At 70.7% G+C, this 24,752-nt stretch overlaps 1 protein-coding gene across 1 annotated transcript; it reads left to right on the forward strand.

The window, feature by feature from the left end:
- Window positions 1–2,438: 2,438 nt before the first annotated feature.
- VSX2 (visual system homeobox 2) lies at window positions 2,439–22,163 on the forward strand (the record flags this gene model as incomplete). Its single annotated transcript, XM_029058656.2, is given in 6 exon segments — window positions 2,439–2,639; window positions 2,641–2,863; window positions 3,162–3,246; window positions 7,119–7,242; window positions 20,140–20,320; window positions 21,832–22,163. Coding segments are annotated over 6 exon segments (1,146 nt in total), but the record flags the coding sequence as incomplete, so codon positions are not given.
- Window positions 22,164–24,752: the final 2,589 nt, after the last annotated feature.

The following is a 24,752-nucleotide window of genomic DNA, read 5'->3' on the forward strand; positions in this document are numbered from 1 at the left end:
TGAGCGCTGGGGGGGGGAGACGGGGCCGTCGGGCGGTCCCACGCGGGGCTCACACACCTCAGTCCCCATTGCACAGATGAGGGAACTGAGGCACAGAGAGGTTAAGTGACTCGCCCACAGTCACACAGCTGACGAGCGGCAGAGCCGGGAAGTCGGACTCGTGACCTCTGCCTCCGAGGCCCGGGCTCTTTCCGCCGAGCCAGGCCGCTTCTCCCAGTGACTTGCCCAGGGTCACGCGGGAGGCAAGGGCCGGAGCCGGGGGGATTGGAACCCAGGTCCTTCCCACTCCCGAGCCCGGGCCCCGCCCGTTAGGCCGCGCTCCTGTGGCCCCGCGCTCCGCCGAGCGCTCCGTTCGGGGCTCCGCACCCAGTGAGCGCTCGGGAAATACGACTGAGACGACCGACCGGTAGATACCGCCGACGGATGGACCGACCGACTGACGCCGTCCGTTCTGTTCCTCTCCCCTCACCCTCTCGGCCGGGCTCTTCCCTGCCCGAGGTCGATTCCCCCTTCTAGCTTTAGGATCGGGGGAGGGGGCGGCTTCGGACCCCAATCTTCCAGGCGGGAGGGAGGCTCCCCTCCAAGACCCCGGGAACGCCCGCCTCCCGCCCGCTCCGCCCCGGGCGGCGACCGACGAGCGGCCTGGAGAATCCCCCTCCTCCCGGCTCCGGGTTTCCTTCGGGGGTCTTCCCGGAGTCCACCGGGATGAAAATCCTTTCCTACCGTGCCTCGACCGTGGCTTTTCGCGGCACCCGGGGAGGGCGAAGGATGGGACCCCGTGGGATCCGGCTGGCCCCACCGGCCCGCCCCCTCCCCGGCGGGACTCGGGGCGGCGGGGGGGGGTCTTCCCTCGCCTCACGGCGTCTTCCGGGAGACATCGAGAAACGCGAACGGCACGTCGGCCTACTGCCGGCCGGCGGAAAGAGGGTGGGGGACGCTTGGATCCTATCCGACCGAGAGGCGGCGTGGCCTAGTGGGCGGAGCCCGGACGTGGGAAGGCGCCGAGCGCTCACCCCGGCTCCGCCGCGTTGCTCTGCCGTGGGACCCGGGGCCAGTCGCGTCACTCCTCTGTGTCTCGGTTCCCCCATCTGTAAAACGGGGGGGGGGGGGTCGAGCGGGAGCCCCGTGTGGGACGGGGACTCCCTGATCACCTCGCGTCCACCCCGGCGCTTAGAAGGGCGCCTGGCGCACAGTGAGCGCTCGACCGACGCCACAAAAAAGGAAAAAAGACGCTCGGCTCCCCTTTTATCCCCACCCCGGTCCAGGGTCCGACACCCTCGCCCTCCGCCCCGCTCCCCGGGCGGGAGACGTGTCGGTTACATCGTTCTCTTCTCCTGTCCCCAGCGTCCGGTCCGGTGCCGAGCCACGGTAGGCGCTCGATCGATGGGACCGACCGACCGAACCGGCTCCGGCCGGCCGGCTCCCTTCCCGGGAGACACCCCGCGTCCATCCTCCGGTGTGGGAGAAAAGTCGGCTCGGTCACGCGGCGTCTCTGTCCGCTCTCTCTCTCCCGTCCCTCGGCCCGGTACCCGGCCGCGCCCTCCCCCGGGCGGCTTCGCCCAGGTCATCCTCCCTCTCGGTCGGCCCGGGTCGGCTCTCTCCCGCTAGGCCGCCCCGGCCCGCCTTCCCGACCTGCGGCTCCTGCCGGGGTTAGCCATCTCCCCTCCGGCCCCCAGGACCTCTCCCCCGGGGCCTCGTGGCCAGGACAGAGGGAGAGGGAGAGAAGGGGGTTAGGTGATCTCTTCCCCGGGCAGGTGTCCGCTCCCCGTCCGCTCTCCCGGCCTCCCGGGCCGACCCCTCTCCCCCCTCCATCCCTTCCTCCTTTCCCCGCTCCCGGCGTCGGTCGGCTAATCCACGGAATCCTCGGGTCGCCTCCGTGACCCGGGGATGAAGACGGCGAGCCCCCCGGGCGGGACGGGGACCGGGTCCGGCCCGGATGACGGATCCGAAGGGCGCGTGCCTCGTAGCGAGCGAGCGCGCGCTGGGCCGGCGGCCCGATCGTCGTTATCATTCCGACGGCCTCGCCCGCCTCCCCTCTCCCTCGGGCTCGGCCGGGCCCACCCCCCCCCCCCGGGACCCCCCCGCCCCCCGCCCCGGAACTCCGGGTGCTCCCTCGTCGTCGTCCCCAGCGGGTCTCCCCGGGGGGGGGGGGACGGGACGCCCCCGGCCCGCCTCCCCCCGGGCTCCGTCTCGCTTGGAGCCTGCCAGCTTTCGGGAATTCCTAATTGCTCCTGGGCCTGGGGATTGGTTGCTCCGCCGTGACCCCCCGCTTGGGCTCCCGCCTGGTTGGATAAAAGGGGGGGATCTCCTAGGGGCTCTGGACCACTAGAAGCCCGAAGGGGCAGCTGGGACCGAGTTGGGGAGGGGGAGGCGAGGGAAGGGGAGGGGGGCGAGCTGGGCAGAGCCAGCCCGGCTCTGCCCCTCCAGAGCGCCCGGAGATGGCGGGGAAAGCGGGGGAAGCGCCGGTCAAGCCCAAAGGCGATCGGGGGGCCAAGAGCCAGGCCGGGGGGACCCCTCCCCACCGGGGTCCCCCACCTCCTCCTCCTCCTCCTCCTCCTCCTCCACCTCCTCCTCCTCCTCCTCCTCCTCCAAGATGCACCGGCTTTGGCATCCAGGAGATCCTGGGCTTGAACAAGGAGCCGGCCCCCCCCGGCCAGCCGGCCCCCCGGCCATCTGCTGACCACCCGCTCCGTCCTCGGCCCGGCGGGGGTCGGGGGCCTGGGACTCCTGGGTCCCGGGGCTCTGCCCGCCTTCTACCCGCCGCCCACCTTCCTGGAGGTGCTGGCCGACCCCCAGGGCGTCCACCTGCAGCCCCTCGACCGGGCGGCCGGGACGCCGGACGCCAGCCAGACCGCCAGCTCAGGTAGGCGGCGGCCCCGGGGGGGGGGGAGGGGCGCGGGGAGGGGGTCCCGGTCCCCTCGACTCCCCCCACCCCCGGACCCTCCTCCTCCCCCTCCATCCCCTCCCGGCCCGGCCCCGGGGGGCTTCTGGCCCCCCGGTCCGCCGCCAACGAAATCCGCCCCGCCGCCGGCCCCGTGGAGGGCCGGCCCCCCGGGCGGGGGTCGCCGCGGACCCCCGCAGGGGGGGGGGACGGAGAGAGAGGGGCCCGGGCCCCCCCGGGCCCCGCTACCATCGCCCCCTCTCCCTCCTCCCCTTCCCAGATTCCGAGGACGTCTCCTCCAGCGACAGGAAGATGTCCAAATCCTCCTTAAACCAGACCAAGAAACGGAAGAAACGGCGACACAGGTAACGGACGGCTTGGCCCTCGCCCCCTCCGACCCCCTCCGTCCCCCTCCGCCCCGACCGGACTCCGGGCAACGGAAACGAAATCTGCCGAATTCCAAGGTTCCCCGGGGCTGGGGATCGAAGACGGGATGCCCGACCCCGTAGCGTGGCCCCGACACTTTTTCCCAGCCCTTCCCGGCCCCCCCCCCCCGCCCCGGCTCCCCCCCGAACCCCTCCAGATTCCAGCCCCAACCAGCTCTTCCCACCCCGATCGCCGGGGCGGCCGCCTCTCCTGATTTCTCCTTCCTTCCCCTTCCCCTTCCCGGCTCCCTTCTCCCCCGACTCCGTCCCCCATCCCCCAACACCTTAACCCTCTCCCTGAATCCTCGAAGACCTTCCCCGTTCCTCCTCTTTCGCACGCCTGCCTCGGAACACCCCCCCCCCCCGGTCTCTCCCGTTTCCCCGTGTCCATCTCGACACGGGACGTGCACGTTTAAGTGCCTATGTGTTTGGGTGGGCGGGGGTGGGGGGTCTAATTCGTACAGGGAGAGAGACGACGACGATGATAATAATGATGACAATAGTGCTTCTCAGGCCGAGGCCGCGCGGGCCGACGGAGCCGTCCGCATCTAGAGGGATCCGTTATTTACGGAACAAGATATCCGAAAGGAAGGGAAGCGGAGGTGGGAAACGGGGACGCGTTTCCCCGTCCGGATAGCGCTACCTCTCCCCGCTTTTCGGTTTCCGCCCGCCCGCCCGATCGCGTTTACTGAGCGCCCGCAGCGTGCGGAGCGCCGGTCTAAGCGGCGGGGAAGTACAGTCGGGCGACGGAGACGACCCCGGCCCGGCCACGGGCAGGGCGGGCGACTGTGGGCCGCGGAAGGATTCTTGGCCTTTTGCTCCTTTTGAAGACCGCATCCCCCCATCGCTCTTGGCGGCGGTTGTTTCTCGGGTTATCTGTTAGGCGCCCAGTCCCTCGTCCGATCGCATTCGTCGAGCGCCCGACCCGCCGAGCGCTCGGAAGCCGCGGTTGGGCTCGCGGTGTCCGTCGGGCGCTTCCGAGGAGCCAGACGCCGGCCCGACCCGGGTCGGACGCGGTCCCCGTCCCGCGCCGGGCCCGCGGCCCTCGCCCCCGTCTGACGGAGGAGGGGACGGGGGCTCGGAGGAGGGGAGCGACCGGCCCGAGGCCGCCCGGCGGACGGGCGGCGGAGCCGGGATCGGGACCCGGATCCTCCCCCGTCCCGGGCCCCGGCCGCTAGGCCGCCCCGTTCCTTGGCCCGCCCGCCCCGACGGGGCGAAGGCCCGAACCCGGGGGAGTCGGCCCGCCGCCTCCTCCGAGACTCTCCTCGGCTCCCCCGGGCCGTCCCGGATCTGGATCTCGGGACCCTGCTTCATCCCTAAATCCCCCTCCGCCCCCTTTTCACTCCTCCGGGACTCTACCCGGACCCGCTGGAGGCTCCGATGCCCGGGACCCGAGGATGGAGGGAGGGGGAGGGTGGCCAGTCGGGGCGGCCGGGTGACCTCGGGCAACTTCTCTGGGCCTCGGTTCCCTCATCTGGAAAATGGGGACCAAGACCGTGAGCCCCCCCGGGGGACCACCCGACGACCTTCCATCCGCCCCGGGGCTTTAGAACGGTGCTCGGCAAATACCGTCACTGTCGTTATCATTATTATTATCGGACGTGAACCGAAGACTCGTGGCGGGCAGGCGACGCGTCTGGTTATCGTTGTATCGGACCCCCCCGGGCGCTCAGTACAGTGGCTCTGCACAGGGTCATGGCGATCGAGTCGACCAACGGGGCCAATTCTCCTTAACCGTCCGAGCCCGGAGCGCTACGGGGAATCTACGCGTCAATAGGTTTCGGCCCCTCCCGGCCCGCCGCTCCCCGTTAAAGGGGACGTTTCTCGGAGCTCCCCGGGGCGATCGGACGAAGCGGGGAGCCGAAATCCGCCCTCCTCCCCCCCCCCCCCCGCCCCGAAGTGCAAAAGAGTCCAGGAAACCGTTAAAAAAAAAAAAAAGGGAGCCCAGATTTGGAACCCGGATGAAGAAGCCCCGTTCGAGCAGCCGCCCCCCCTTTGTGGATCCCGGTTTTCCCACCCGTTTTCCCTCGGGGAACCGACCAGGGATCTTCCTCTCCGACACCCTCTCCCCTTGGGGGGTCGGCGAGGGGGGCGTCCGGGGATCTGGCGGCGACCGGACGCCCGCCTCCGGGAGGGGGCGGTTCTCGCCCGAGGGTCTTCGCGGCAGGGAGCGCGGGGAGTGGCGGCGGGATCCGGGAGAGGGTCCCGAGCGGGATCCGGGTCGCGACTGGAGACCGCGGTCCGGCCGGGGCCCCGAATGAGCCCCGGGGCGGGCTTCGAGGTCAGCGTCGGGGAGGGCGGATTTGGATTCATTTCCGGGAATTACCCGGGGGCGCTCCGGACCGCCGCCGGCTAGCCGATCCCCCGGGGGGAGGCGAGGCAGATCCCGTCCCCCCCGGCGAGGGGCCCGGTGGAAAGGGCCCGGGCCGGGGAGCCGGAGGACCCGGGCTCTGATCCCGGCTCCGCCGAACCCCCGTCCGCCGCCTGACCTCGGGCGAGTCACTTGGCTTCTCCGGGCCTCGGTCGCCTGGTCCGTAGAACGGGGATTCGATCCCCGTTCTCCTCCCCGCTCGGGCGGCGAGCCCCACGCGGGACAGGGACCGTGTCCGGCCCGGTCAACCGGGTCGCGACCCGGCGTTGAGACCGGGGCTCGACTCGTAGTAGGCGCTCAGCGGCCGCCGGGATGACCATCAGGAGGGAGGAGAGGGCGGTTCCCCACGGCTCGGGGCCCGGAGGCGAGCTTACCGTGGGCAGGGAAAGCGGCGGTTTCTCGTCCCGTCGCGAGAAGCGGCGCGGCTCGGCGGCCGGACCCCGGCCGTCGGAAGGTCGCGGGTTCTGATCCCGGCCCCGCCTGGCCACCGGGTGACCTCGGGCGAGCCGCCCCGCTCCCCTGGGCCTCGGTCCCCTCATCCGCAGAAGGGGGGTTGAAACCGGGAGCCCCACGGGGGACCGGGACCGTGTCCGGCCCCGTGATCTTCTAAGAGCCCATTTTACAGACGAGGCGACCCAAGCAGGGAGAGATCGAGCGGTTCGCCCGAGGTCTCACAGCGGGCGAGTGGCGGGGGGCCACTCCGTTTCGGCCCGCCGCGGGTCCGGGTCTGGGGAGCGCGCACAGGACATCACCCAACGGCCGTGGCGGGGGAACACGGACGGACCCAGTGATCCGCACGTGGGCCGGTGACCTCCCGGCCCTATCGGGTGACACACGCCGTCGGAACCCCCCTCCCCACGTGCCCGACGTTGGTTCCTTCCCTCAGTCGTCCTCACCGGGCGCTAACCGGGCGCCGTACGGAGCGCCCGGGGGAGGCCGACGCGACGATAAACCGACACCTTCCCTGCCCACGACGAGCCTCCGCACGAGCGGCGCGGCCGAAAGGCCGGCGGGTCCTAACCGTGTGTCCCCGCCCCCCCCCCCGCTGCGAAAGAAACCCGCACGACCCGTCAGAGAGCGCGCGCGTTTCCGCCCGTACGCGCGGCTCGGCTCGGGGGGAGGGAGCCGGCTCAGTTCCCTCACCCGGAAAACGGGGACGGAGACCGGGAGCCCCGCGCGGGGCGGGGACCGGGTCCGGCCCGAGTGGCCCGGGTCCGCCCCGGCGCTCGGGACGGTGAGCGCTTCGCGAGCCGCCCGTAGGGGCCCCCCGGCCCCACGCTCGACGGGAAGACGATACCTTGCCCTTTCCCGTGCCGCTCGGCGCCGGCCGTCCTCGCGGTTCCCGGGCGGTGTCCCGGCCATCCCGCCGGATGCCCGCTCGCGCTCTCTCTCTCTCTCTCCCTCGGCCTCCGTGATCTTGAGTGGGTTTTGCTCCCTCCAGGACCATCTTCACGTCCTATCAGCTGGAAGAGTTGGAAAAGGCTTTCAACGAAGCGCACTACCCGGACGTCTACGCCAGGGAGATGCTGGCCATGAAAACCGAGCTGCCCGAGGACAGGATACAGGTAACTCCGCGTCCACCACTCGCCCGTCCGGAACGGGCTCGACGGGCTCCCGGAGGGGCGACGGCTCCGCTGGGGTCCCTCCCCCTCTCCTTCCTCCCCGAACCCCCCCCCCCCCGCCCCCCAGAAGAAGGAATACGGGCGGGACATCGCTTAGCCTCCCCGCTCCCGGCCCCGGACGGGCCCCGAGGTCGACTTCGCGTTGTTCCGTCGTGCCGCCTCGCTGTGCCGTCCTCCCCCAAGCGCTCGGTACGGTGCTCGGCGCCCAGCAGGCGCCGGATGGGTACGACCGACTCGGGGAAGGAGCGGTGAGGCCGCCTTCGGGAAGACCGCTCGCCTCGCCGGGGGGATCTGGGGAGACGCGGGAGTTCGGCGTGGGATTCCGCCTCCTCCTCTAGCTTGTGAGCTCGCGGCGGGCGGGGAGCGTGTCGTCCGTCGGTCGCTGTGTCGTCCTCTCCCAAGCACCCAGTTCAGCGCTTCGCGCCCGGCAGGCGCTCCGTAAAAACCAATGAGTGAACCGAAGCGTGCCCGGCTACCCGGGGTGGGCGGCCTTCCCTTCCCCGGAAAATCCGGCGCGTCCCCTGAGAGCCCGTCTCGAATTTGACAAGGCCGAGGGATCCGGCGGTCTCGGGGCAAGCGGTCGGCGCAGCGCTCCGCGCGCAGCGAGCGCTCGGGAAGCGCGCGGGAACGGAAGGGCACGGCTAGCCGCCGGGGCGCGACCGAGGATCGGCCGCCGTCGGCCGGTCCTCTCCCTCTCTCTCTCCGGGCCTCGGTTCCCTCATCTGGAAAACGGGGAATAAGACCCGTGGCCCTCTAGGAGCTCACGATCTAAGAATAAAGGAAGGGGAGAAGGGGTTTAAAAAAGAAAAAAGAAGCTAGCAGCGGACTCTTTTTCGTTTTTAAGGTGGTTGCGAGGTGCTCGCTGGGCGCCGGGCGCCGTACTGAGCGCCGGGGCAGACGCGGGCCGACGATGAGAACGTGACCCGTGGCATCCGCGGGGCACCGAACGCGGGGTCCCGCAGCGGACGGGTGGCGGGGCCGGGACGAGGACCCGGGTCCCTCCGGCTCCCGGACCCGCGGTCCGGTTTCCCGGCGGCGCCGGGTCGAACGCGGCCCGCGGCCCGCGGGGTCCCCGCTTTACGGGTGAGGCCCGGAGAAGGGAGGCGACTCGCTCGAGGTCGCACGGCAGACCGGCGGCGGAGCCGGGATTAGAACCCGGGTCCTCTGGCTCCCGGGCCCGGCCTCCACCCACCGGGCCACGCTGCTTCTCCGAGGAGACCGGGCGGGTCCGGTCGACCGTCCACCCGCTGTGGGCCGGGGCTGGGTCCGTCTCCGGGGGCCGTGTGGCGGACCCTCCCGGCAGGCGCGCGGTACGCGCTCGACAAACGCGATCGGACGCGGGGATGATCCAACGAGGGCCTTGCGGCGGCGGCTTCGGGCCCCTCGGGCCCCGATCCGCGAGTCCCCCGGTATTCCCGGCCGCGGTCGCGGCGTCTTCCGGGTTCCCGGCCGCCCCCTCTCCGTTTCGAGGGCCCCGGTGGGGCGGCGGGGGGTCCGGACGGGGCGGTACGAGATCCTTTTCATCCTGCTGGGGCCTAGTTCTAGTCTCGGCTCTGCCACTCGCCCCCCCCCCGCCGGCTGACCTCGGACGAGTCCTGTGACCTCTCTGCGCCTCGGTTTCCCCCTCCGTAAAATGATCAGAATCATAATGGCGGTATTTGTTAAGCGCTTACTGCGTGCAGAGCGCCGTTAAGAGCCGGGCGGGAGACGTATCTGTCCCCTCGGCCTCTCCCAAGCACCCGGAACGGTGCCCTGCACGCGGTAAGCGCTCGGTAAGCACCACCGACCGACCGACCGACCGGGTCAAGACCGCCCGAGCCCGTCGTCGGGCGGGGATCGCGTCTCTCTGCGTCGCCGACTGTACTCTCCCGGCGCTTGGGACGGCGCCCCGCACACGGTAAGCGCTCAACGGATACGACGGAATGAGCGCAGCCCTCGGCCCGCCCGGGGCCCCCAGCCCGAGGAGGAGGGAGATCAGATATCGAATCCCCCTTTTACAGAGGAGGAAACTGAGGCACGGGGCAGTGACTCGCCCAGGGTCACACAGCGGCCGAGGGGCGGAGCCGGGATCAGAACCCGGCTGTCCCGACTCGCGGGGCCCGGCCCGGTCCGTTCATTCCTGCCGGCCGCTCGCGGACTCGCCGGGGGCAGGGGAGGTGTCCGTCTCTCGTTGTTTCACACCCTCCCGACCGCCCGGCGCAGTGCCCTGCGCACAGTCAGCGCACGCTAACTACGACTGGACGAGCGGTCTTTAGGGCTCAGGTCGCACAGCGCGGAATCGTCCCGTCTCACCGTTCGACCCCGTCCGCCGGGCCGCCTTTGTCCTCTGGCTGTAAAACGGGGAGACTCGCACCCGCCACTGATATCCAGTCGTATCTCTGGCGCGCTGACCGTGCGCGGAGCCCTCGGGAGAGTCCGGGGCGACGATACGCGACATCCGCCGGGGAGGTCGCGATTATAATAACGATAATAATAACGTTTTCCAGACGGGGGAACCGAGGCCCCGAGAAGCGAAGCGACTTGCCCGCGGTCACCCCGCCGCCGAGTGGCCGGGATTCGAACCCGTGACCTCCGACTCCCACGCCCGGGCTCTCTTCTAAACCGGGGGGGGGGGGGGTCTCCAAAAGCAGGAGGGAGGGTGGCCGCATCCCTGCCCCCTAAATACGAAGGCACCCCTGACGGTAATAACGATTCATATCTGCGGTGCCCGTTGAGCTCTTACCACGGGCCAGGCGCTGCTCCGAGCGCCGGGGGAGACACGGGCGCGTCACCTCCGGCTTTAAAAGAAAACACGACGGTGCCTGTTGAGCGCCTAACACGTGCCGGGCGTCCTTTCAAGTGCCGGAGGAGCTGCTGGAGCTGGAGAAGCGGCGCGGTCCGGCGGTGAAAGGCCCGGGTTCTAATCCCGGCTTCCCCACGCGCCCGCTGGCCGCCTCCGGGCCAGTCGCTTCGCCTCTCCGGGCCCCGGGGACGTCGTCTGTAAAATGAGGATTCGACCCCCCCGTTCTCCCTCGTCCGCAGACCGCGCCGCCCCCCCCCCCCCCAGCCCCGCCGGGGTCTGACACGCCAAAGAAATCGCACGACCGCTGTGTGAGAGAAGGAGGTCGCGGGAGACCGTTATTTCACTGAGGGAACCGATTCGGCACTCCGTCCGGGCTGAGCTCCGCGACGGATCCGAGGCGGGGAGGGATCGCCTCCGCCCGTTGCCGAATCGCACCTCCCGAGCGCTCGGCAGAGCGCTCTGCGCGCAGCCAGCGCTCGGTAAGCGCCCTCGAAGGAATGAGTGGTTGAATGAAAGCCGCTGAAACGGAGTCCTGGCGTTTCATCCCCATTTTCCAGAGGAGGAGGCCGAGGCCCGGGGAAGTCGACGCCTTGCCCACGGCGCCGTTCATCCCTTCCAGCGCATTTAGGGAGCGCGGACTGCGTGCGGAGCTCCGCGCCAAGCGCTCCGTCCTCCGCCTGGCTTTTCGAAAGCGCTCGCCCTCCGGCCGGGGGGGGGGGGGGGGGGCGCGGCCAGCTCTGGCGGCAGAGCGCCCTCCCGGAGGGGCCGGACGGTGTCGGCTTCGCCTCCTGCCCGCCCCCCGCTTCCCAGGCGACCTTTCGCCTGGCCCCGTCGTCGGTGCCCCGGGCCCGAGAACTGGGCCGACGCGGTCCGCCGTTACCGACGTGTCGCGTGACGAGCGGCTCGGCCCGTAATCCGGGAGCGGCGGGGCGGATCCGCGAGCGGCGAGGCCCAGCGGGGAGAGGACGGGTCCGAATCCCGCCTCCGCCGCTCGGGATGATGACGGACGCGGTGTCCGTCGGGGGACGTGCCGGGCGCCGTTCGGGGGCTCCGGGTCCGGGCGAATCGGGCGGGACCCGGTCCCCGTCCCCACGCGGGGCTCGGGGTCTCCGACCTCGTTTTACGGCCGAGGTCGCCGCGGCCCCGAGAGGCCGAGCGACCGGCCCGAGGTCGCCCGGCAGACGCGCGGCGGGGCCGGGATGAGAACCCACGACCCTCTGACTCCCGGGCCGGGCTCCGGCCGCCGCGCCGCTTCTCTAACGCCTCACGGTTCCCTCGTCCGTGAAACGGGGAGCGAGACCGCGAGCCCCGCGCGGGACGGGGGTCGCGGCCGAGCCGGCTGGCTGGCGCCCGGCCCGGCGCTTAGGACGGCGCCTGGCCCGCGGCAAGCGCCCGGCCCGGACCCGGACGCCCTCCCCGGCCGAGGCGCCTCGCTCCGCGGGCCGGGGGCCCGCCTCCGACGGCGGCGACCCACGCAGGCGGGGGCGCCGGGCGGGGTTTGATGCGGGAGGCCACTAAATCACCCGAACGACGAGCAGAAATTAATCAGCCGGGGCCCGGGGAGGCGGGGGAAGAAAGAAGCCGCCGTGGCGGGGAGGGAAGGGAAGGCGGAGGAAAGCGGGAACCAAAATGGCCTCCGGCCGCTCCCCTCCCTCCCCGAGAGGGCCTCGGAGACGTCCCCGACCGAGGGGGGGGGGCCACGGAGAGGAAGAATCCCCCGAGCCCGTCCTCCTTCGGGACGCGGGGATCGACCCGCCTCCGAAGGAGGGAGAGGGGGCGGGTAGAGCCGAGACCGGAGCCGAGGAGGCCCGCTCTGCCACCTACTCGGGGCCGCGACAAAGGACGCCTCGGTCGCTCCGTCTCCGAGACGGAGAGTCACGGCCGTGAGCCCCGCGTGGGACGGCCTGACGGCCGCCCCCGGCGCCTAGGACAGCGCCCGGGACGCGGTAGACGCTTACCCTCCGACGGCCAGGCCCGGGCCCGACGCCACGCGGCTTCCCGGTTTCAGTCCGGGACCCGAGGGGGACCCCTTGGCCCTGGGAGATGGATCGGCCCGATCGCATTTCTTGAGCGCTTGACTGCGTGCAGAGCGCCGTACTGAGCGCCGGGACGGATCGCCAAGAAACAGACGCATTCCCTGCCCGCGGCGGGCTCACGGTCTAGGGGACGAGCTCGCTCCCGCCCGTCTGCGGGGGCTCCTACCCGTCCCGCAGCCGAGACCAAAGGTGGACGGGCCCGGGGCTTCGGGCTCCTCCCTCCTCCTCCTCTTCCTCGGAGTCTGGGGCCCCGGACTCCCGGCCCGGGAGACGGTCTCGCGGGATCTCCATCTGCGCCGACCCGGTTACCGATCCTTTTCTTTCCGGGGCCGGCCTGGGAGGCGGGGTGGAGCCACCTGTGAGGAGGGGGGAGAGAGAAGGAGAAAGGGAGAGTTCATTCGGCACCCTCAGGTCGCTCGCCGTCACCGGGTTTAACGCAGACTCCGGGAGGCTGCGGAAAACTCGCGGCGGAAGGAGGACGCGTTGGGTGATCGATAATGACCGTCACCACGACCGCGGTGGCGTCGGTTGAGCGCTCGCTACGTGCCAAGCACCGTTCCGGGCGCTGGGGGAGAGGCGAGGTCGGCCCACGCGGGGCTCGCGGTCTGGGTCCCCGTTTTAGAGATGAGGCAGCCGAGGCCCGGAGGAGTCACCCAGCCGGACGAGAGGCGGAGCCGGGATTGGAACCCGGGACCCCCGGGCTCCGGCCGCCGAGCCACGCGGCTTCTCCGCTCACCCGGGCCGTCGCTCGGCCGTCGACTGAGGCCGACTGAGGGAACCGAGACGCTGAGAAGGGCCTCAGCTCCTTCATCTGTAAAATGGGGATTAAGGCCAGGAGCCCCGGGGGGGGACGGCGTCCAACCCGAATATTCATTCCATAGTATTTACTGAGCGCTGACTATGTGCTGAGCACTGTACTAAGCGCTTGGAAGGGACGATCCGGCGACAGATAGAGACCGTCCCTGCCCGTCGACGGGCTCACGCTCCGATCGGGGGGGGGGACGGACGGACAGAAACGGTAGCGAAAACTCGCATCCGCCCCGTCGCTTTAGTGGCGCGATGGGACAGATGCCGCTCTAAAAATAACAACGATCATGACGATGACGATGGTGGCGGCATTCGCTTACCACGTGCGGAGCACCGTTGTAAGCGCTGGGGTCGATGAAAGGTGATCAGGTCGTCCCACGTGGGGCTCCCCGTCTTCAACCCCATTTTACAGAGGAGGTGACGGAGGCCCAGAGAAGTGAAGTGACTTGCCCACAGTCCCACGGCTGCCAGGCGGCGGAGCCGGGATTCGAACCCAAGCCCGGGCTCTCTCCCCCGAGCCGCGCTGCTTCTCACGGTACCCGCTGCGCTCCGTACTAAGCGCTCGGGAGACCCCGCTGCGATAGGGTCGGGAGCCAAGAACCCCGCCCACGAGAGCCTTCGGGGGGGGGGGGAAACAGCGTGGCTCGGTGGAAAGGGCCCGGGCTTGGGAGTCAGGGGTCGTGGGTTCGAATCCCGGGCGGGTCGTTTCCCTCCTCCGGGCCTCGGTTCCCTCCTCCGGAAAATGGGGGTCAACCGCGAGCCTCGCGTGGGACGACCCGATGACCCCGTCTCTCCCCCGGCGCTTAGAACGGCGCTCTGCGCGTAGTGAGCGCTTAACAGATCCCAACGTTATCGTCGTCGTCGTCGTCGTCACAGGTCACGGCCGACCCTAAAGCGGGGACGGGGTATGGACTTGATTTTCAATTCCCACTTCACGGGCCGAGTGCTCATCTAGGGAAACCTCTCCCGCGCGGGGATCTGCGCGTGCGTTCGCCTCTGTGTTCATCCACTCGCCCGGATGGAGCGCTGACCGGGTGCGGGGCGCCGGGCTAAGCGTCCGGGAAGGGGCAGCAGTAAACAGCGACGTCCCCTGCCCGCAGCGAGCTCACACCCCCTCACCGTTCATGACGATAACGTGGGGTCCGTCCCAAACCCCCACGGGCTACAGGCGGGGCTACTCTCGCCGGGCCCCGGGGCGCACGCTCTTACAGCAACGCTACGCCCGGGCATCTCGCGGGGGGAGAGCCTCCGAGAGGAGGGAGAAGCGGGTTGGCGCGGCGCGGCGCGGCGGCCGGGGCCCGGGAGTCAGAGGTCGTGGGTCCCGGTCCCGCCTCCGCCGCCCGTCGGCTGGGCGACCCCGGCCGAGTCGCCCCGCTCCCCCGGGGCCTCGGTCACCTCATCTGGAGAAGGGGGATTGAGACGGCGAGCCCCGCGTGGGACGACCCGATCCCCTCGTGCCCAGAGAACAGTGCTTTGCGCACAAGTGAGCGCTTAACAGACGCCGCGGTCTTCGTCATCGTCATCCTTCCAGTCCCGGCTCTGCCGTGAGACCTCGGACAGGTCACCTCCCCTCCTCGGACAGGGGCGGGGAGGGCTCTGGGGTGTCGTCAGGAGGAAGACGTCCCGAGCTCGAGGGCGATTCCCCGTTGACGGCGGCCGCGTCGACCGGGGCGCTCGGTCGGTAGCGAGGACGAGGCGGGGCAGTCGGTCGGCGCGGGGTTTACGGCGGAGCTCGGCGCCTACTCTCCGGGGGCAGGGACCCCCCGCGCGAGCTCCGTCGTACGGCATCCCCCCAAGCGCTTGGGTCGGCGGGGCCCAGCGTCGGAGGGCCCCGGGTTCTAATCCCGGCCCCGCCGCTCGTCCGCCGGGCGACCCGGGGCCGGTCGCCTCGCCTCTCTGGGCCTCAGTTCCCTCAGCCGCGGAGCGGGGACGGAGGCCGTGGGCCCCACGGGGGGCCCGATTTGCCTGGGCCCACCCCGGCGCTTAGAACGGCGCCCGGCACATAGTGAGCGCCCCCCGACCTCACCCCTTATTTTCAAATGTGGCGCTCTCAGACTATCCCTACACCTCCTACCCAGGGAGGAGGGATTCCCGGTGCAATCCCGAGTCTGCTGTGTGACCTCGGGCAAGCCACTCCGCCTCTCTGGGCCTCGGTCTCTCCCCCGGCGCTCGCAACGGTGCTCTGCACCAACGTCATCATCATCGAGTGGCGCACACCCGGGAGGCGGGAGGACCTGGGTTCCAATCCCGCCTCCGCCACTCGTCTCCCGTCGACGAGTCACTTGCCTCCTCTGGGCCTCGGGGACCTCATCCGGGGAATGGGGATGGAGACTGTGGGCCCCGCGAGGGACGGGGACCGGGCCCAACTCGATCTGCTCGCGTCCGCGCCGGCGCCTACTACGGTGCCCGGCACATAGTAAGCGCTTCACGGATACCGTAATTATTCTAATCACGGCCCCGCCCAGTCGGGACCCCCTGGCGCCCTCTTCTGGACAAGGGCGAGAAGGGCGGTTCCTGGTCCCACGCCGCCACCTTCTGGTAGCGGGTGGGAGTGCAGCTTTTATTAGTAGTATTAATAATAATAATAATAATAATAATAATAATAATAATAATAATAATTAATAGCGTTGGTATTTGTTAAGCGCTTACTACGTGCGGACCACTGTTCTAAGCGCTGGGGTAGACACAAGGGCAATCGGGTCGTCCCACGTGGGGCTCACGAGTCTTCATGCCCATTTTCCCGATGAGGTCACTGAGGCCCAGAGAAGTGAAGCGACTCGCCCACGGTCACCCGGCTGACAAGTGGCGGAGCCGGGATTCGAACCCACGACCTCTGACTCCAAAGCCCGGGCTCTTGCCACTGAGCCACGCTGCTTCTCTAACAACAATAATAATAATAATAGGAATTCGCTCGTTTTCATTCGATATTCCCCGACGGGGAGGCTTCAGTTTTTCCTCTAAACTGTTGGGTAAGGTAGGGATGAGAAGCAGCGTGGCTCAGTGGCAGGAGCCCGGGCTCGGGAGTTCAGAGGTCGCGGGTTCTAATCCCGACCCCGCCGCTCTGCCCTGTGACCTCGGGCGAGTCACTTGGCTTCCCCGGGCCTCAGTGCCCTCATCCGTGTAAATGGGGATTAAAACATGTGAGCCCCACGTGGGCCAATCCCGTGACCCTGCATCTCCACCGGCGCTTAGAACAGTGCTCTGCACATAGTGAGCTCTTAACAGACACCAACATTATTATTAGTGTCTCTGTCTGTTGCCGAACGGCACTTTCCAAGCGCTCAGTACGGTGCTCGGCACCCAGTGAGCGCTCGATAAATACAACGGAATGAATGAATGGATGGATGAAGCGCTTCGTACGGCGCGCGCGGCCCGGTGGAAAGAGGCCGGGCCTGGGAGTCAGGGGTCACGGGTTCTGATGCCGCCTCCGCCACTTGTCAGCTGGGTGACTTTGGCCGAGTCCCTTCCCCTCTCTGGGCCTCAGTTCCCTCGTCTGTAAAACGGGGACGAACAAATAAAATAAAGTAAATGTTGGCATTTCTTAAGCGCTCACTCCGTGCAGAGCACCGTTCTAAGCGCCGGGGGAAGAGACGGGGTCATCGGGTTGTCCCACGTGAGGCTCACGGTTGAGGAGGAGAAGGAAGAAGGGTCCTGGGGGGGGGGGAGGAGGAGGAGGAGGCGGAGGAGGAGGAGGAAGGGTCCTGGGGGGGGGAGGAGGAGGAGGAGGAGGCGGAGGAGGAGGAAGGGCCCTGGGGGGGGAGGAGGAGGAGGAGGAGGAGGAGGAGGAAGAAGGGTCCTCGGGAGGAGGAGGAGGAGGAGGAGGAGGAGGAGGAAAGGTCCTGGGGAGGGAGGGGGAGGAGGAGGAAGGGTCGGGGGGTGGGGAGGAGGAAGAGGAGGAAGAGGAGGAGGAGGAAGGGTCCCGGGGTGGGGGGAGGAGGAAGGGTTCTGCGGGGGCGGGGGGGGGGCAGTGGAGAGGGCAGGGGAGAATAATAATAACATTAATTAGGGTATTTGTTAAGCTCTTACTACTACTACTACGAATAATAACGCTATCGGTCAAGCGCTTCCCCCGGGCCAGGCACTGGACTAAGCGCCGGGGCGGTTACGGGCTCACGGGGCCGGACACAGCCCCTCTCCCCCGCGGGGCCCGCAGCCTCCGTCCCCCTTCTTTCCAGACGAGGCCACCGAGGCCCAGAGAGGTGAAGCGGCTCGGCCGAGGTCACGCGGCAGACCAGCGGCGGGCCGGCGGTTCGAACCCAGGTCCTCCGACTCCCCGGCCCGGGCTCTCGCCGCCGGGCCGGGAGGAAGAGGAGTCTTTGGGGGGGCGGGGGGCGGGGGGGACGATCATAACGACGACGTCGGTATCCGTTAAGCGCTCACTCCCTGCGGGGCGCCGTTCCAAGCGCCGGGGGAGAGACGGGGTCGTCGGGTCGTCCCACGTGGGGCTCGCACGCCTCGAATCCCCGTTTTCCAGCTGGGGGAACTGAGGCACGGAGAAGTGAGGCGACTCGCCCACGGTCACGCGGCTGACGAGCGGCAGGGCCGGGAGTCGAACCCACGACCCCCGACTCCGAAGCCCGGGCTCTTTCCGCTGAGCCGCGCCGCTCGTCGCTCACCGCGTGCCGGGTGGGGACGGGAGGAGGGGGGAGGGTCTCCGGAGGGCCGGGGAGAACGACGATAATAGTGACGGTGTCGGTTAAGGGCCTGCTCTGCGCCGGGCACTGTCCCGAGCGCTGAGGGGGGGTCCCGGGGGCGGGGGAGAAGAAGCGGGTTCCAAAGGGGGCAGAGAAAGGAGGAAAGATGGCGGAAGGGGGGGGGGGGGCGGCAGAAAAAAAAATCCTAAACAAACCGACACCCGATTTTCCCCGTCTAATTAGTTAAATGAGGAGTGCTTGTGGGGGTCCTCGGGGAGCGGGGAGGGGGGGCCGGAGGAGAGGCGGGCGCCGGCTCGGCGGCATCGATCGGCGCGGGTCGATGGCCCGGCTCCCCCGGGCCCGGCAGCTTTAATTTCCCGTGATATTTCGGTACCCCGGGCCCATCGATTCCAAGCGAAATTAACTTATCTTTCGATCGGCCCCGGGCCGCCCCTGGGGCGACTCTTCTTCCGCCTCCTCCCGAACGAACGGGGCGCGCCGGCGATTTCTCATCCGGGCCCGACGCTTCCAGGGGAGGGAGGACGGGCCGGACGGGGAGGAGGACGGAACCCGGAGAGGGGAAACCGACAGGCCTCTCCCTCCCCGCCGTCCCCCGGCCGCCGCCGCCGCTCCGTTTCGGCGGCCGCCCGGTGACCCCGGGGGTCCGCGGCCCGGCGAGGCGGCCGGCGGTCTCCCCGGGGCCCCGGCCGAGGCGGGCGTCCTCCTCCGCCGCGCGTCCTCCTCCGGACTCCCCTCCCTCCCGGCCGAGGGGCGGCGAGGCCGCTCGCCGAGCCCCTGCGGCGAGACGACGGCGTCGCCCTCGGCGGGCTCTCGGCCCGGGTGGAGGTCGCCGAACCGGGGATACGACGGACCCGAGCGACGGAGGGGTCGAGGGGACGGGGGGAGAAAGTCGGGGCGGCGCGGAAGGGAGCGGGAGAAGGGGGGGGGAGGCCTCCGGGAGGGGGTGGGCCTGCACTGAGGCTCCCCCGCTCCCCACCCGGGCCCGCTCAAAGCCTTCGGGCTCCCGGTCGCCCGCGGCCTCCCGTTGCATCCCGGGCTGCCCCGGGTACGGTAGTTTTCGTTTCCTTTCGCCTCCGGAGAAGCGGCGTGGAGCCAGAGGGACCCGGGTCCTAATCCCGGCCCCGCCGCCCGTCTGCCGGCCGACCCCGGGCCGGGTCGCCTCGCTCCCCCGGGGTCGGAAAACGGGGATGAGGGCCGCGGGCCCCGGGTGGGGCGCGCACCGGGTCCGACCCCGTTACCCGAGGACCGCGCTCGGCACGTACCGAGCGCTTAACGGGTCACGGGAGCGACCGTTGTCGTCGTCAGCATCGGCGCCGCCGTTAGAAAAGAGCAAGTCCTTCCCATCCTCTTCCGGAAAAAGGGGCCGGAGGGAAGAAGGGTCCGCTCTTCTCCAACCCCCGGGTGATGCCGACTGGGGCGCCACGATTCCCCGGGGACCTGTATTTTTTACTTTTCGACGGTGATCTGGGACCCGCTCGCTACGGACCGTGCTGAGCGCCGGGCCGATCGGGTCGGACGCGGTCCCCGCCCCGCCCGGGGCTCCCGGGCTCCCTCCCCCTTTTCCGGACAAGGTGACTGAGGCCAAGAGAAGTGCCGCGGCTTGCCCGGGGAACACGCGTGAGACAGACGGCGCAGTCGGGATCAGAACCCGGGCCCGCGCTCTTCCGGCCGGGCCGCTCCGCTCCGGCCATCTCCGCCCGGCCTCGCCACAGCCCGCCACCGGATAGACCAGCCGTGGCCCGGCCCGGGAGCCGGAGGGACCTGGGTTCCAATCCCGCCGCCGCCCGTCTCCCGGGCGAGCTCGGACGAGTCGCTCCGCTCCCCTGGGCCGCGGCGACCCCATCTGGGAAACGGGGATGGAGACCGCGGGCCCCACGAGGGACGGGGACCGGGTCCGACCCCATCGGCCCGGCGCCCGGCGGGCGCCTGGCAAGGAGCACAGGCACGGGTCCTCCGTTCGGTCGGAATTAGCGAGCGCTCACTACGCGCAGAGCACCGTCCCGAGCGCTGGGAAGGTACGGTCCGGCAACGGAGCGACGGGCTCAGATCGTCTCTCGCCCCCAGGAGCTCGCGGAAGGGGCAGTCCCTCCGTCCTCCGGCGCCCCGCTTGGCCTTCCGGCCCGTCGGTCAGTCGCGTCGGCCGAGCGCCTCCTCTGTTCCGGGCGCCGTGCCGAGCGCTCGAGAGAGTACGACACGCCGAGCCCACGGGCCCGGCCCCCCTCCTCCCCGCGCTTCCCCGTCGTCGCGCGACGACATCGGGAAGGGGCGAGGCCCGGCGGCTAGGAGCGCGGGCCCGGGAGTCCGGAGGCCCCGGGTCCCGATCCCGCCTCCGCCACGCCGTCCGCTCCGTCGCCTCGGACCGGTCGCCTCGCCTCCCCGGTCCGGAAAATGGGAGCGGAGGCCGGGGGGCCCCGCGGGGGACGTGGGTTTCCGTCCGGGCCGGTCGGCGCGTCTCCGCCCCGCCGCCCTCGGTCCGCCGTTCTCGTTATTCTCCTCGGGGTCGGTCGCCCCGGCCGGGCCGGCGGCTCACCGCGCTCCGGCCCCGCTGTCTCCCGGCCAGGTCTGGTTCCAGAACCGTCGTGCCAAGTGGAGGAAGCGGGAGAAGTGCTGGGGCCGGAGCAGCGTCATGGCCGAGTACGGGCTGTACGGCGCCATGGTCCGCCACTCCATCCCCCTGCCCGAGTCCATCCTCAAGTCCGCCAAGGACGGCATCATGGAGTCCTGCGCCCCGTGGCTGCTCGGTAAGACGCTGGCCTCCGGGAGGGTCCGCGCCCCCGCGGCCGGGCTGGGAGCGGGGGGTCGGACCGGGGCGGATGTCGGGGTCCCCCACCCTGGGCCGCGGTCCCGAACCGCGACCGGAATCCTCACCCGGGGCCCGGGAGGGGGCCGCCCGGAGTCATCCGGCGCGCTATCGGAGGGCCGCCCCGAAACGGCGATAGTAAATCGTCGTTCTCCTGACGGCACCTAAGCGCCCGCCGCGCGCGCGCCGAGCGCCGTTCTAGGCGCCGGGGTGGCTGCCGGCCGCTCGGGTTGGACGCGGTCCCCTGCCCCGCGCGGGGCTGACGGTCTCCGTCCCCCTCTCGGAGGCAACCGGGGCCAGAGAAGGGAGGCGAGGTCCCGCGGCGGAGCCGGGATCGGAACCCGGGCCGTCCCGGGCTCGGCCGCGTCGCCTCGCCGCTCCGGGCCCCGGTTACCCCGTCTGTGAAACGGAGGCTAGATCCTACCGGCCCCGCGTGGGCCGGGGGCCGCGTCCAACCTGACCCGCCGGCGTCCGGCGCGGGGGCCGGCGGCTAGGGCGGGGGCCTGGGCGGCGGAGGGTCTCGGGTTCTAATCCCGACCCCCTCCCCGACCCGTCTGCCGCGTGACCCCGGACCAGTCACTTCACCCGGATGGGCCTCGGTGACCCCGCCCGTCGAATCGCGGTCGCGGCGGGATCCGTCAGGAGGTGCCGAGCACCGTTCTAAGCCCCGGGGGGGGCTGCGAGGTCATCGGGCCGTCCCGCGTGGGGCTCCCGGTCCTCGTCCCCGTTTTACAGAGGAGGGAGCCGAGGCCCAGGGGAGCCAGGTGGCTCGCCCAAGGTGACCCGGCGGGCGGACGGGTGGAGCCGGGAGGGGGATCGAGACCGCGGGCCCCGTTCGCTCGTATCCGCCCCGGCGCTCAGAACGGCGCCCGGCGCGGAGGAGGCGCTTAACCGATGACGTCGTCATCGTCGTCGCCCTCCTCGGCGCGCCGCCGGCGCCCACCGAGGACGGCGACACGCTGCGGGCGGGGGGACGCGTCTACCGCCCCTCCCGAGCGTCCGATACGGTGCCCCGGGCCGGCCCACGGACGGGCCGCTCGCGGGTCATCGCGCCGCCGGCGTGCGTCGGGCGCTCACTACGCGCCGAGCACCGCCGTAAGCGCCGGGGAGGACACGGGCCCATCGGGCGGGCCCGGTCTAACTGCCCGTTTTCCGGACGAGGTCACCGAGGCCCCGAGGAGCGAAGCGACCCGCCCCGAGTCGCACGGCCGGCCGGGGGCGGGGCCGGGATCCGCACCCACCGCCTCCGACTCCCTCTTCCCGCCGCGCCGACCCCGGGGTCCCGCCCCGAGGCCGTACCTCTAGGGCCCGGGAGGGCGTCCCGCCTCCCCGTCTCCCCCCCCGGCGCCGTCCCCCACCCTTGAGCTCTCGGGACCGGGTGTGACTGTGGTGTGAAGCGACGCTCTCTGCTCTTCCTTAATTCTGGCCTCTCTCTATCTTTGCCGTTTTCAGTTCAAGATGGGTTTCCCATGCCCAGGCGCTTTTCTAAACCCGAATACCAACAATTCTTTCTAGGGATGCACAAAAAGTCTCTGGAGGCAGCGTCCGAGGCGGGGAGGAAGCCCAAGGCGGAGTGCCAGGCCCCGCCCAGGCTCGACAAGAGCGAGAAGGAAGAGGGGGGCCCGGAGCCGCGGGCGGCCATGTCGCAGGAGGAACTGAGGGAGAACAGCATTGCCGTCCTCAGGGCCAAAGCTCAGGAGCACAGCACCAGAGTGCTGGGGACGGTGCCCGCCGCCGGCCGCGGCCCGGACCCGAAGCCGGGACGGCGGGGCCGGGAGGAGGAGGAGGAGGAGGAGGAGGAGGAGGAGGAGGAGGAGGAGGAGGCCCCGGGGGGGGGAGGAGGAGGAGGAGGAGGACGACGACGACGAGGAGGAAGAGCCACGGCAGCCCGGGGAGGAAGGGGCCGAAGGGGAGAGGCCCGCGGCCGGGTCCGGCCCGCCGCGGCCGGAGGAGGAGACGGCTTAGGGGCTCCGGGACTCCGCTGCTCTTGAGGGGGGCCCCCCGACTCCTCCCCGGGCCTCGCACCTCCCCGGCGCCCCCGGCCTGGCCGGCGCCCACCCTCCCGGCCTCGGACCGAGGCCGCGGGGCCCGCCGCCCTCTCGAGAAATCGCGCCCCGCTCACCTCCCTCCCCTCACGCGCGCCCCGCACTCCCCCCGAAAGAACGCTCTCCCCACGCCCCGCGGGGCCCCTCCGCGACCCTCCCCTTACGAAGGATGACGGGGGCGGGCGCCGGGCCGGAGAGAAGCGAAGAGGTCCCGCGGGGCGGCCCGCGGTCTTCGTCCCCGTCGGACGGCCGAGGGGACCGGGGCCCGGAGAAGCGAAGGGACCCGGCCAGGGTCACGCGGCGGACGCCGGGACGAGAAGCCGGGTCCCCCCGACGCCCGGGCCCGGGCCCCGGCCCCGAAGCCGCGCCGCCGCTCCCCTTTCCCGCGTGGCTCGGAGCCTCCCTCGGTCGCGGGAGGCCGGGCCGCCGACTCCCCCTCTGGTTCGCGGTCCGGCTCTGCCGCTCCGACGAGGCCGTTCCCCGCCGGGCGCTCTCCCGAGAGCCGGACCTCCTCCTCCGGCTCGGGATCGGAGCCTCGCGGCCTCCGTCCCCCGCCACGGCCGGGCCTCTCCGCCCGGCCCGGCCTCGGTCCGGTGACCCGGGACCCGGTGCCGTCCCCCGGCCGGACCCGAGACGGCCCCGCGTCCTCCAGGTCCGCCTTCGGGGCGTCCGCTTCCCGGCCCATCCCGTCCCTCGACGGTACGCGGGCCCCCCCCCCCCGCCCCCGGGGCCCGTCCCCCCCCCCCCCCCCCGACTGAACCGTCCACCCCGACCCCCGGACGCTCGGCCCGACCCGTCTGGGGTGGGCCCTTTCGCCCCGGCCCCACGCTCCTCCCCTCGCTCCCTCAGTTCCTCCTCCGTCTCCTCCTCTCGCTCGCTGCCCGGGTTTCTCGCCCGGTCCTCGGAGGCTCGGGGACCGGGGTCTCGAAGCGGCGGGGCCTCGCGGGAAGACCCGTGGGCCGGGGGACCTCGGCCGAGCGGCTTCACCTCTCTGGGCCTCGGTGACCTCCTCTGTAAAATGAGGATGGGGACTGTGAGCCCCCACGTGGGACAGGGCTCGATGAGCCGGTACCCACCCCGGCGCTTAGGGCGGCGCCCGGCGCGTCGGAAGCCCTCAGCCGATACCACGGTTCGCCGTCATCGTCCCAGAGGGAATCCGGAACGACCGCGGGATGCCCTCGGATAGGCCAGGGCTTCCGGACGGGAACTGGCTCCGTGTGAGAAGCCCCAGAGGTCGTCCCCCCCCTCGCCGACCGCCGGTTCACCCGTGCATTCACTCGGTCGTATCTACTGAGGGCTTACTGTGCGCAGAGCGCTGTGGCGAGCGCTGGGGAAGGGACGACGCCACAGTAAACGGCGCCGATTCCCCGCCCACATCGGGGGTCGGGGAGACAGACTCCGATAGGAACCGATGAATGACAGATACGAGCATAGGCGGCGTGGGGCTGGGGGGGGGGGGGGGCGGATGATAATAACGATAATGACGTCGGCATTTAAGCGCTTACTACGTGCCAAGCACCGTTCTCAGCGCTGGAGCGCCGATCTAAGCGCTGGGGGTGAATAAAGGGAGGGAGGCGGAAGGGAGCCGGAGACGAGGAAAAGCGGGGCTTAGTCGCTCCTCCTCGAAGACGGGGGCCGGGCCCGGCTCGGGGAGCCGGGCAACGATAATGCTATCCGTGGTATTCGGCGAGCGCTCACTACGGGCCGGGCGCCGTGCCGAGCAGCTTGGGCGGTGCAAGCTGCTGAGGTTGGACGCGGTCCCCGGCCCAGGTGGGGCTCGCCGTCTTCACCCCCGCCTTAGAGATGGGGAAACTGAGGCCCGGAGCAGGGAAGCGACTTGCCCGGGGTCACGGAGCGGGCAGGCGGCAAGCCGGGATCGTACACGGTCGCGGAAGGGAAGGGCCGGGCGGCCCAGCGGGTAGGGCCCGGGCGTGGGAGGTTCCCGGGTCCTACTCCCGGCCCCTCCCCCTGTCCGCCGCGTGACCTCGGGCGAGTCACCCCACTTCCCCGCGCGCCTCCCTTGCCTCGTCTGTAAAACGGGGCCGGGGACCGCGAGCGTGGGGTCCGCCGGGATCCACCCCGGCGCTCGGGACGGCGCCCGGCAGGCGGAGCGCTTAACGGGTGCCGTCGAGAAAGGGGTTCGGAAAAGAGCCTGCGCGACCCCCAAGGAGAATCACGGACCCATCCCTCTGCCCCGACGCCCGGCTCACTCCGGCGCTCGACCCACCACCGAAACACAAACCCTCACACTCCCCCCCCGCCCCCCCCCCCCCCGACCGCTCCGTTTTGCAATACGGACGCCCCCGGCCGCCCCACGGGGCCCAGCCC

This window comes from Ornithorhynchus anatinus, chromosome 1 (assembly GCF_004115215.2).
Source record: "Ornithorhynchus anatinus isolate Pmale09 chromosome 1, mOrnAna1.pri.v4, whole genome shotgun sequence".
Taxonomy (NCBI): Eukaryota; Metazoa; Chordata; class Mammalia; order Monotremata; family Ornithorhynchidae; genus Ornithorhynchus; species Ornithorhynchus anatinus.